Below are 12,291 nucleotides of genomic sequence, written 5' to 3' on the forward strand. Positions count from 1 at the left end.
AACATCTATGTTAGCTTCTGTAAGAAGTTGTTTTTTCCGAGTGTTCTAACTTAGACAACTTCCGATACATATTTAGTAGGAAATAAAAAATTTCTTAGAAAAAAATTAGCTTAGATTTTTTAAGGCTGTTTAAAATATTTCGAACTTTTTATTTTAATGAAACACATGCAAGATTGCAAGTTCTTTTCATACAAGCTCTCGCCACTGCCATCAAGAATGAGTTCAATGGTGCTTCAAATGTTAATGTTATCTTTAACAAGAAGTTTGTGAAAGAATCTAAGTTTGGTCAGTATGTCAGACCATTAGCTATTGTCATTGACCGCAAACGTTATACTTCACAAGAGTTAGCAGTAGTTTTGAAACAAAAGAGTTTCTTCGTGAATGTCAAAGATACTCATTATACTGTCATAAAGAACTCTAACGTTGACTTCTTCAGTATTGCTATGAATCTTTCCGAACAGAAAGAATATAAGAAAGGTGAAACAAATGTGAAATATTATCCTTCATCTCTGAAGACAATAACGAACAAAGATGTCATACAGAAGCTCCTACCAAAGGTTGAAGAAGCTTCAATTGACATTGACGAAGGAAGTGAAATGGTTGAAGAAATTGACCCTGAAGCTATTTAAGCAAAAATATATTTTTGTCTGATTTACATCTAATGAAAAAGTTTAGAAGAATTTTCTTATTCTTTCTGGCATATTTTTGTCTTTCCAGTACTCCCGCTCTAATGGTCCCAGATGTGTTGGCTTCGACTCTCTCAAGTTCTTAGATGATATAACATCTTCAACGCCTCCTTCATATCTTACTTTATAAGTGTCATCGTTTGTGTTATAGCCAAGTATTTCAATAACCACTCCTCGCTTTGCTTCGTCAATGGTTTCAGCAAGTTTGCCATTACTACTTTCAACTAATTTATGACGAGGGTAAAACGCAATAGAGTCGTCGGCAGCTTTTATAAGATATCCATTACCTTGCGTAGAGTCTACGATATAATAATTTCGACTTAACCTTAAACGTTTCTTTGTCAACGGTTTGTCGTCAAGAACTACACGAACTTTTGTACCAGGAATGAGGGTAAATTGTTTTGAATTTCTGATATTTTGTGTTTGACTTAGTTTCTTTTGTATATACTTTTCTTCTTGTTGTTGTGTCATTGAATTGGTGTATGTCCTGTTGTAGAATGTGTTGAGGAATTATATACTTCGAGAAAATGTTTCATTGTTTCTTCGGTAAAGTCTCGCTCTTGATTTAAATCTCTGAGAGTCCTTATGAAGCGGTTAATGATACCGAGTATGTTATGGTTATGGTCTTCGGTAGTGTAGTGAGTTATGTTATGTTTAATGAGAAAATCTGTGATTTCATTGCTGAGGTAAGCACCGTCTTGGTCTGATGTTAAAGTACTTGGGCTATGTTCTGCTACAAACTTTTGTAAAACTCTTAACACTTCACGAGTTCCTTTGTTCTTCATTGGATATGCATATGCTTTGCGAGTGTTAACATTAATGAAGATGAGGAATGGTTTATGTCCTCCTTTTCTGCTTTGAATGAGAGTGTCAAATTGGTATGCGTCGGGAGTGTTGGAGTAAATTGGTAAAAAGTAGTCGTAAGGGTTTATTTTTGTTTGATGTACAACATTTTTGTTAAAGAACCTTTTCACTTCAGCTCTGTTAGTAAATCCCGAACTCTTTGCAGCTTCATTGAACTTCTTAAATGACCTCCATGGATGTTGTTCGAATACTTCTTTCAAGCTCATTTATGTAAAGTTAAAGAGTTTATTCAAGACGGTACCATGCGAATACAGTCACAAATGGTGGCATATAATCTGCACCCGAGCCTGTTGGATTTGTTGTGAAAGTATGTGAATGATTTCCTCCTGGTTCAGTTTGTCGAAAAGTCTTTTTTGCTGCATTGTTATAAGATGGAGATAAAACGTCATTGCCAGCTTCATACTCTGAGTTGTATAATGGGTGGTCTCTTAATGAGTGGCTATGGTCGCCAGAAAGTTTGTCGTTTGTATGAGTGTGCGGTGGAAGTTTGCTTCAGTATTTTCTTCGAACCTCCTGTTTGCTTTGAAGAGTTAGCACAGTATAAGAATTTGTCTACAATCTGCTGCCATGTACCAAAACCAAGTACTACTTCTGGATTTGTTGAGTTCATTGACGTATAAATAGAACCTATAGGATATAATGTTTGAAGTATTTCTGTCTTTAATGTTTGAAGCTCTGTTTTGTCTGCTTTCTTATCTAACATTGCTGGTAGTTCATGTGTTTCAAAGTTTCTGACATGACCTTCAATGTTCATACATTTACTATTTAAGGAGTTTAGTGTATCTTTTACGCTTGTACTTGGATTCTCTAAAGGTGCACTTGAACCAAGGTATAGTTCAATATTATGTCGTCTGCTCTAACAGTAGTGAAGGTTTATGTGTATGGTTCTTGTCGGCTTTACTGTCTAAAGAAGTTTGAAGTTCATTTATATCGGAAGATGTTGTGTTTTAATGAGATTTCAAAACTTTGTTCATTTGCTTCGAGTTCAACTTTGTCAGCTTTACTTTTAATAGCATCTTCAAACGTTATTTTTGACTTAACTCTCAAAGTAAATCTTGGTTCAACTAATACACCGTTAACATTGAAAGTAGAGGCATAAATTTCACCGGTATAACCAAATGCTTCTGGTGCTTTAGCTACATCATACTGTACAGTACAGTGTATGTCATAACCTTTAGCACGAATGTATTTATATCTTCTTTCATTGGGGTCTTCCGTCTTCACTTCTTCATCCCGTGTTAAATATCCATGGTAGTCCGTTATAATCTGTTCGTCTGAACTTATATAATGAACATGGTTTTTATCTGCTTTTTCGGCTAATTTCTCTTCTATCTCATTTATTTCAAGTTCATGCCTACCACCACCTCCCGAAGAAGTATTTTTCTTCAGCTCTTGAAGAACGTCCACTTCGCCATCTTTGGTGTCAATAATGAGACTTTGTGTTAAAACCTTTCCTGTCTTAATGGATGTTTGTAAAACTTCTTCTTCACCGTGTTCGGGTCATGGTCGTCATCATATCTTGTGAAATCAGAGATGTTGTCATACATTAAGCATATCTGTCTCAAAAGTTCTGCTATTTGAAACTGGAACGAAAGATATACAGAACTTTCATCATCTCCTAAAGTCAAGTCTGCTTTCTTAAGTATTTCTTGAATGTATGCAATGAGAACAGAGTACCTTGGAAAATATTCGAACAATATTTCATTAGCTGTTGGTTTTGGTGGTTCTGTTGGAGTTTCTGCATCTCCTGACTTCAATGCTCTTGCTCTCAAAGACCTAAATGTTAGAGCACCGGGTTTTACAAAGGATTTTATAAATGCTTTAATAGTTCCTGGTAAGTTATTGTTAGCATTAAGTAAGTTCCTTATGCTTCCATCATGTACGTCCATAGCACTATGTAAAAAATCTATACTTTTCTTGTAGTCAGCAATAGACTGACTGTGATTTTTTAAAGATTTGTCAATACCTTTAAGCCAATCTTCATGCATGTCTGATACTGAGCCAAGAATATCATTTGCTTCCTTTAGTGTATTTTGTGCTTCTCGTAAAGTATCCAATCCCGTACGTGCATTGTTTGCTATACGTCTTACAGTATCTATTTGACTCCTTGTTTCTTGCATCCAACCAGATAAAGTTTTAATAGTATCCGAACCATTTGAAATGAAGTTCAAAGCATTTTTAACGTCATCTAAAGCTTCTTCACCAAGTACCGCCCATATCTTTCCGATTTGGTATTGAAGAACTCCATATGAAGCAGCTGTTAAACCAGTATTTATAAGGTCCCATATCCATGATTTAGCAGTTTTTCCATCCTTTCCATCCTTTCCATCCAAACCGTTTTCGCCTTGAGGTCCTTGTACTCCTTGTACTCCTTGTATTCCTTGTGGTCCTTGAGGTCCAGTGTCACCCTTCTCTCCTTTCAGTTCATCTTTATGTTCGTTATAATATTCTAATGTCATAAGGTGTACATCATTGCTGCTACCAGCAACGCCGAGAATTTGTTTCTCATTCATGACTAAATTCTTTAGGCATTTAATGTTGTCGTCAAATCGAAAGCTCTTTAACAATTCAATGAGAACATTCAGTACTTTCACTAATGAGGCATCTACTGTAGAATTTATATATTGCACCGTTCCATCATTTATGATGGGAACCTTGCTTGTTGTAATGAATGGGTCATAAGTGTTAAAAGTATCGAAATCAATGACTTTTTTAGTTTTTCCATCGTCAATGACTAAATCATTGCCTTCAATGGTTAAAGTTGAGTTTTCGTTTACTAGTTCATGTGCTCTTCTTGCTTCATTTGTTTCATACGCATATGCAGCAATAGTCATATTTTAATGAGAATAAAATGTTGTTCTATTTGCAAAGTACAGACCCAAACGAATACGGGACAGTAAAGCTTCAAACAAACTTAGGTCTTCAGAATGAAGCACTTGCTTTCAGAGTTGTTGACTTCAATACTATCGCAACTTTTGTCATAACAGATGAAACAGATTTCATAGAGATTGAAATAGATGACAAAAGAAGTTTTATAACATTTCCTAACAGAGCAGAGTATAGAATAGATAAAATTGCTGGAGTCATGGATACTCTCATAAATGAAGAAACTATTGACAACATAGATGTCGAACTCTCTTCTGAGGGAACATTGAAGTTCAGTAGCAAGAAAGAGTTTAAGATACCACGAATGAGCCATAGAGTACAATTGCTTCTGGGTGCATACCATATGACATTTCCTTTGAAAAGTGTTGACAAAACGATTGAGATGAAATCTGTTCCATACGTATGTTATGGCAATTGTTTGTACATTGAGTCAAAAATAGCTAATGTCACAGGTATTTCAGGAGTTAATAGTAAAGGTTCAGTAGAATATAAGTCTTTCTGTTATGAAGTAAACTCAATGTTCATTCCAAACGTTCCTGTCATAGCAACTCATTTAGGTAAATGGGTTCGCATTAGTCCTCATAATTTGAAAGACATGCAATTCAGACTTGTTGACTTTCAAGGAGAGCCTGTAGAACTGAAGGCACCAGTGCGAATGACTGTTGAAGTTGACTTTTTAGAAAATATTAAATGCAACAGCTTACAAGAGAACTCAGAGCTAAAAATATAAAGTATGAATGTTATATTTTAGGTCATGAACTTTGGTTGTTGCTGTTTGATGAAACAAATGAGTTAGTTATGTCAGTCAAGAGAACAGAAAAATATTGTGTTAGTGAAAACTGCACCAAGTCAATAAGATTAGGTTTGCATTATGAAGATGAGTTCGATACTGTTGAAGAAGTTTTGGATAGATATTACAAATTGCTAACTTGAAATTTTTTTGACTGACAGCGCAAAGCGCCAAGATGGGCTCAAAGAGCCCTCCTGACTGCTTTAATTTACTAAAACATATTTCAAGCAAAGTTTATATTCTGTTGAAAGTTTTGTAAACTCGTTCGAATATTTATACTTAAACTCAACTCCTGTAGTTCCTGGTGTTTCAATGATGCGGATGTTACCTATTTTCATGAATAGTGGAGTTTGACCACAGCATTCGATTTCAGGGTCGAGATAGTCAATGACACATTGTTTCCCTGTTATTCGTGAGATAACATTTTCAAGGTCCTCCTTTGTTAGAATTATTTGGTTCTTGCTTATAAGATTTATCAAAAGCTTCTTATCGTCTTTGAGTAAAATTGTTTGGTATAACTGAAGAAGGTAATGGTCTACGTTATCTGAAGGATTTGTTTGAACATTTGTGTAAGGATTGTCGTTGGCTTCTCTTGAAAGAATTTGGTCCAGTGGTGGATACTCTAACTTAACATCTGATGTAGCGTTAGCGTTTGAAGCTGTGTTTAAATTCACCGACTTAAATCTGGTTCTTTTTCTTTCAAACACTCCGAACTATAGTTCTTTATGACAATATTGTTTGTCGTTCGTGAGTCAACATTTGATGTTGGTTCAATTGGAACATTAACGGCACCAGCTAAGATGGATTTGCTTCTCATTTCATATAGAATAAAAACCTTTTATATGTATGAAATGAACAATATACTCGACAAGGGTTTGAATGTAAAGCTAACGAATGAAAATATTGTTGAATTCACTGAGACAGGAGCTGTGTATAAGGATGCAGAACTACTGAACAAAAGAGCTAAGGGAAGAAGCAGGAACATGAACAAAGGGTGGAAGCCTATAAAAATTTATGTCAATGATGGCTCAGGAGGTTCAAACATAAAGTATGCAGAAAGTTATAGAGTTTATGCTCTCAAAGGTGAAAAGCCTTCATTTAAGAACAGCTATTCTAACGCATATCCTCAAAAGCTAACGGATGGGGAAGTGGATGATATGAATGACAGCAAAAATATTAACAGAAATGGCGACAGAGATGCATGGAATTTGTTTACCATCAGTCAATTAAAGCATAAGATTTAAAAACAATGTTGGTCGTTCCCATGGAATATTTTTGACTTTAATGGTATTAGTCATGATATGAATCTCAAGGTATGAACGAGGAGAGATGAGAGACTTATATGCTTCCCAAATTTCTTCAAAAGGTAATGTTATACCTGACTGTTTCCAAATGAGTTCAATATCATAACGTGAGAAACCTTGAAAGATAACGAAGTCAGTTATGAGACGTTTTATGTTTAAAGCAAGAAAACGCCATGTTTGCATAAGTATTGCTACAGTTAAGTGGTAATGTCTGACTTTAGTTATGATGTTAGCTAATGGTGAGTCTGGTTTTGACACTAAACCTTTTCCGGCGAAGTCGTCACAAACGAGCAGAGTGTTTGAAGGATACTTTTTGAAGGGGTATTTTGAAAGTTTTGACAGAATGTAGTTTGTAAGTCGTTTCATATCGTAAACTCCTGAGTATTGACGTAAGTGGTGTTTGTCAATAATTCTTTCCATCTCTTCTGAAGTCTTTTGCATTCCTGACTGTATGAACTCTACGATGGCATAATATTTTCTCTTACGTCGAATGTAACGTTGAAGAAATTCAATGAGTTCACTGTCTGGAACTTTAACGACTGAGGCTTGAACTTTTGACATAAATGTTTTCGCTGTTGAGTCCATAGAGTCTGAAGTTGCTGATATAATGATTTGGTCATAGTAAGAGTCGTTTCCTAAACGCTCTGTTATGAGTATATGACGAATGAGGTTAAATGTCTTACCTGAACCCATCTTTCCACAATAGAAATAAACACCATTTGAACAGAACTCATAGTCCTTACTGAAAGGAAGAATAAGAGAACTGTTGAGCTTTTCACTGCTTTCATTCATGTCTTCATCTACGTCATGTATTAAATGCTTCATTTTATCTCCATTAAAAATGCAAGTCAAAATATTCAGAACATAGCACCGAGTCTAACTGACAAGAGTATAAAGATATACTATGAACACGTTATGATGAAACCTACCAAAATTCAAGAAAGTCAGTATACTTATGAATATCCAAGACACTGGGTAGAGTATGTAGGAGGTGAGAAAGCTATTGAAATAAGACAGGTTCGAAGTATTCCAGCAGGAAGAACAATATTATTGAAGAACTTTAATGTTTTGAGGTATAATGATGAAACAAAGAAGCAAGATAGTTTTCCTGTTGCTGTGTATGTGAACCTAGACACAGGAGATGACATGAAAGTTTTTAACACAAAGCTTCAAACGGTAGTGAGAGAACAACTGACTGCGGAAGGACATCCATTACCTTCAGAAGTTACCATAGCATATAATTTTGAAACAAACTCAATAGATTTTAAAGTCATCTCTGCAAAGAAGTCAGGTTTTACATTTAATGAAGCAGATGTATATTCGAATGAAAACTTCAAAGCTATTGCATGGTTAGATAATGACGATTGCTTTAAGAAAATATTTAAATACAGTGACTCAACGATGTCAATAGATGACCTTCGTGGAATGTTACCATCGACGTTTACAGTTGAAGGCTCAGCAGGATTGCTTACAAGATTGTCAATTGGTGGCGTTTGGTCTCGTGAGAACATTGTTATAAAATCCAGTATAAGTGAATTTGCTGAAGAATCTATATTATGTCTTTCAAACTACATGTATTCGCCGCCGAAGCATTATAGTATAACAAACTTTGTCAGTAAGTTTAACATAAGACTTGTCGAACCTTCTTCAATGAAAGATGTTGTGCTACCTAAAGATGGAAAGGATGGACTCATTATTGAGATGATTTTAATTGCATATTAAATGAGCTTGTTCTTGAAGGTCATTCATGATGAAATAACTGTTGTAGAAGATGTTAGCAATTGTTCAGACATTTTGAAGCGTATAGATGATATAAGAAATAAGTTAGATAGACCGCAAAGTGGTGAGGGCGAAGCCCGTGAGAACGCTTATGTTTCATTGACTTTCTCCAGTAACGAGAACTTTTATGAGATAATATTGAAGAGAGATGATTTTAATATGGTGTAAATGGTAGCTTGGGCAGCTTTAGGCGCAATGGGAACAAAAGCATTAGCATTTGGAGCAAAAGCACTTGGAGCTTATGACGCAGTAAATAAAATGAGTGGAGGAAGGGTTTCGAAGACATTAGATGCAAATAAAGGGAAGATTGGAGGCTGGGTTGCAAAGAAGTTAAGATTAAATAAAATAGGCCTCATAAATAAAGCATCCAATTTGGTTGCGACTGAGTCAGAAAATGCTTTAGGAAAGGACGATGAGTTTGCAAAACACGCAAAAGACTTTAATGACCAGATGAAAGGTGAAACAATGCATTTAAATAGAGTCGATGGAACTAAAGAAAATGTTTCTTCTCCACCAGCAGTTCTTCCGTATGGTCCCTATGGAATGTATGGAAACCCTTACGAAAGACCATTTGACCCATTGACTGGTGGAAGTAATTGGTATCATTACGGACGAAGAAGAAAGACAGTCAAGTTGGAGACAGACGTGAAGAAAGCAACTAAAAAGAAACCAAGGAAGAGAGTTATAAAACAATGAATTCAAGAGGGTGAAAAAAGAGGTGAAAAAAGAGGTGAGATCTCACCACTTCACCTAAATATATTTTTGCGCTATGTTTTCATACGTGTGAGGGTGGTGATATCATTAATTTTAAGTTTATTTTTTATTTTACTGAAAATTTTTATTTGGATGTAAATGACAGAACAAAAGCAACTCATTCGAATTCCACAGTATAACAAACATACATTTAAACATTTATTCTTCCTTCCTGAGTATAACATGTTCTTTCAAATACATCCGAGACCAGTTGACTTTTCATTGACTGTGTATAAAGATAGAAATAGTTATATCATTAAACCATACGATGACGAAGGTAAGTTATGTAAATTGTACGTTAAGAAGTTAGAGAAAGTTTATGGCTTCAAGTATGACTACAATAGGGTTAACACTGATGATGAAGATATTGAGGAAAATTTATGAGAACATTAGTGAAGTCGTTAGTGAGAACGATAGTGAGAACGTTTATTTTTTACATTAGTGAGTTCGTTAGTGAGGTGAAGTGGTTGGCAGCTTTGTAAAGTGTCAAATTCACAAGTATTGGGTAAGGTGGAACGCAGTGCCGCCGTACCCAAGACTTGTATACTAACTGCCATATCAAACAACTTCTTGAATTGGGCCTTCAAGGGAGAAAAAATCCCAACATCAAGAGGTTGTAAGATATGAGATGTATGGCCTGGGAGAACAAGAAGCTCGATATTGAAGGCGCTCAAGAGGCGAACGGCCAAGAAAGAGAGCCTGGATGGATGACCATCTACAATTAGGAGAAAAGGTACCTGGGCATCAAACACATTCATTTGAGACCTTTTCTCCTGTACTTTGCAGATGAACATGATACAGTATACCATAAAAAGGTATTTGTTCATCCATCCACTCTCGGAGCGAACAAAAAAGCGTCCAGATCTTCCAATTCCGCATCAAGGGTCTTCTTTTGTGGAAGTATCACCATTGGCTTCATAGTTGTACCATCTGCAAAGATGGTACAGACCCCTGTAAGATGTGGAAGCTGAGACTTTTCAGCGCGAACTGGGCGATTCCGGCCAGCAGTAAGAACTTTATAGCGACGTTTGGAATAGAGCATTGTCTCGTCCATATTCGCAATAAACTTCTTCCTGCGGGCAAAGTATCTATGCTTGGAGAGGAAAAATTGGCGAATATGGTTTGCGTCACAGGTAGAGCGTCGGAGCATATCAATAGTTTGGGAGCTCACAATCCGAATTGACAATCTTGTGGCGATATGATTAAGCCAGCCACGGGATGGCGATGGGCAGTAATCATCGAGCTTCGCTAGAAGATGCGGGCATCTTGCAGCGATTAGTACCCGCGCCGCAAATTTTAATCTCCTATTTTGTAATTCCGTACAGACAGCAATGGCCATTGATGTTGTAATACAGTTCAAGTCGTCTGCCATCTCTTGAACAAGTTTTTTGAACTGCATTTCATCTGGTAGTGACAAAAGGGTCATACCACCCCCTGACTGACCTTTTGTCCATGAACGACAAGTAGCAGTGCGCATGATTGCGCGTGCTACTGTCGTCTTTGAAATTGAGTAAACATTCCGTATTTGTTGATAAGACTCGCCATTTACTCTTCGATAGAGTAAATCGAGTTGCATCTGGGTCAATAGCCCAAGATTTTTATAGTTTTCTAATTCTGCAAACTCGGGAATTCGTGTTCTTGGTTGCATTTTTTTAAACGGGAACTTCACAAATTTGGTTCATGGCCATAAAAACTCATTCAATTTTTCTGAGATTTTTTTTCATCACTCACTCAAAACGCAGAGGACCATTCTTCTCAAAATTGAATTATTTTCTCAAATATTGAGTGAGTAAAATGGGCACGTTGTGTAAATTGATTCAAAATTTTTTATTGGTACACGACCTTTGAAATTGGTCTCGGGCTATTCAACCTACGGTATCTATTGCTATTGAAGCAATTGATCTGTTTAGAGTGCTTAACATTTGAAAAACAAGAACTAACGTGGATAGATTAACTATGTTATTATCAAGAATATAGATTTTTTGACTATATGTAATGATGTCTATTGATCTTTGTTTTGTTGCCATATGTTTTCAAGCATATTGATACACAAGTATATGTCACATATAGACATTGAGATGGTTTGGTATCTACACTGTTCCTTCTTGATAATTGCTTTGAAAATTTCAAATGTGGGTGTTTATACTATTTGAATTTATTAAAGTGCTTTCTATTAATTTTTGGTAATTATATATGCTTTATTTAAGATGTCAGACATAAAGATAAATGTGCCATTAAAATCTCGGCATAAATGTAGAAATATCATAAAGTGCATATCATACCATTTGAAGGCAATTTCGAATGTGATTTCAAATTTATAAAAAAGCTATAATTATTTGATATTCCGATTAGATTTTTTGTTATTTTGTTATAATATAGGAATTTGTAGCATTAGGAATTCTTAAAAGTAAGTTTTATATCAATATTTATGAAAAATAGAAACAATTTCTTATCAAAAAAAGAAAAAATTTTATTATATCGAACAATTATTGTATCCAATAAAAATATTTGTTGAATACCGTATTATCTTTTGGAGCAAAGCAGAAATTAGAGTTATTCATAACTGTACATAGATTTGAATAAAAATATTTTAATTTTCCTTCTCGTGGCATATTTTTGATTATTTCCATATGTCTTTTAATCAATTGGATGATCTCATCATGTGCTGTAGGATCGATTGCCGAGAGAGTTGGAGAACATTCATAAATGTAAATAATTGAATGAGAAGCAACAACGTAATTCTGCTCTCCAGTTAATATTCTCTTTATATATGGTACTCCATATCTTATGGCTCTATCCGGATTGGCAAATAACAAATTCAACAGATATGCAACGTAATAGTGGCAATATGTTTGCTCCTTTTCATATTTTGTATCTTTGAGGCTCTGAATTTCTTGTGAAAGGTCTTCAAACAAACGATCAAAAAATTCCGGATAAATTGTACAAAGATAATTGACCAGAATGGTGAATTGAAAGATAATAGATGGATGCTGGTTCTCAGGAGCAAATGTTAACGAATCTTCAATGAAATTCCAAATTTCTTCCATAATTTCATCAATATTTGAAGCTTTGTTGACTAAAGAAATGAGAACTTGCCATGTATCTTTAGAATTTCTGGCAAGAACTGATACAATTTGATCATCTTCCTGATATTTAATTCCAACTCTAATACTCTTGAATTTGACACCTGGAAACGGTTGCAGGGCTGGATCCTGATTTTGTGGGGTCT

The 12,291-nt window shown here is 35.3% G+C and overlaps 6 protein-coding genes and 3 pseudogenes across 9 annotated transcripts, besides 1 other annotated feature; 3 read left to right on the forward strand and 6 right to left on the reverse strand.

The window, feature by feature from the left end:
* Positions 1 to 9,545: part of a mobile genetic element that runs on past the window's edge.
* On the forward strand, positions 174 to 629 carry TVAGG3_0691680 (uncharacterized protein; the record flags this gene model as incomplete). The annotated part of the gene is made up of 1 exon (XM_051243059.1): positions 174 to 629. One exon carries the CDS (start codon positions 174 to 176, stop codon positions 627 to 629), a length of 456 nt encoding a protein of 151 aa, XP_051089646.1.
* On the reverse strand, positions 672 to 1,756 carry TVAGG3_0691690 (annotated as a pseudogene). Its single transcript has one exon. A coding segment is annotated over exon 1 (1,085 nt).
* TVAGG3_0691700 (phage tail repeat-like family) lies at positions 1,990 to 2,304 on the reverse strand (the record flags this gene model as incomplete). Its single annotated transcript, XM_051243060.1, has 1 exon — positions 1,990 to 2,304. One exon carries the CDS (start codon positions 2,302 to 2,304, stop codon positions 1,990 to 1,992), a length of 315 nt encoding a protein of 104 aa, XP_051089647.1.
* TVAGG3_0691710 lies at positions 2,472 to 3,097 on the reverse strand (annotated as a pseudogene). Its single transcript has one exon. A coding segment is annotated over exon 1 (626 nt).
* TVAGG3_0691720 (uncharacterized protein) lies at positions 4,636 to 5,166 on the forward strand (the record flags this gene model as incomplete). The annotated part of the gene is made up of 1 exon (XM_051243061.1): positions 4,636 to 5,166. One exon carries the CDS (start codon positions 4,636 to 4,638, stop codon positions 5,164 to 5,166), a length of 531 nt encoding a protein of 176 aa, XP_051089648.1.
* Positions 5,430 to 5,947, reverse strand: TVAGG3_0691730 (annotated as a pseudogene). The gene has a single exon. A coding segment is annotated over exon 1 (518 nt).
* Positions 6,468 to 6,896, reverse strand: TVAGG3_0691740 (protein of unknown function, DUF4106 family; the record flags this gene model as incomplete). Its single annotated transcript, XM_051243062.1, has 1 exon — positions 6,468 to 6,896. A coding segment is annotated over one exon (429 nt), but the record flags the coding sequence as incomplete, so codon positions are not given.
* Positions 7,677 to 8,252, forward strand: TVAGG3_0691750 (uncharacterized protein; the record flags this gene model as incomplete). Its single annotated transcript, XM_051243063.1, has 1 exon — positions 7,677 to 8,252. The coding sequence occupies one exon, from the start codon at positions 7,677 to 7,679 to the stop codon at positions 8,250 to 8,252; it is 576 nt and encodes a 191-aa protein (XP_051089650.1).
* A 465-nt stretch (positions 9,546 to 10,010) lies between the features above and the next one.
* TVAGG3_0691760 (DDE endonuclease family) lies at positions 10,011 to 10,710 on the reverse strand (the record flags this gene model as incomplete). The annotated part of the gene is made up of 1 exon (XM_001298881.1): positions 10,011 to 10,710. A coding segment is annotated over one exon (700 nt), but the record flags the coding sequence as incomplete, so codon positions are not given.
* Positions 10,711 to 12,291: the final 1,581 nt, after the last annotated feature.

Source organism: Trichomonas vaginalis, chromosome III, assembly GCF_026262505.1.
Source record: "Trichomonas vaginalis G3 chromosome III, whole genome shotgun sequence".
NCBI lineage: Eukaryota > Parabasalia > Trichomonadida > Trichomonadidae > Trichomonas > Trichomonas vaginalis.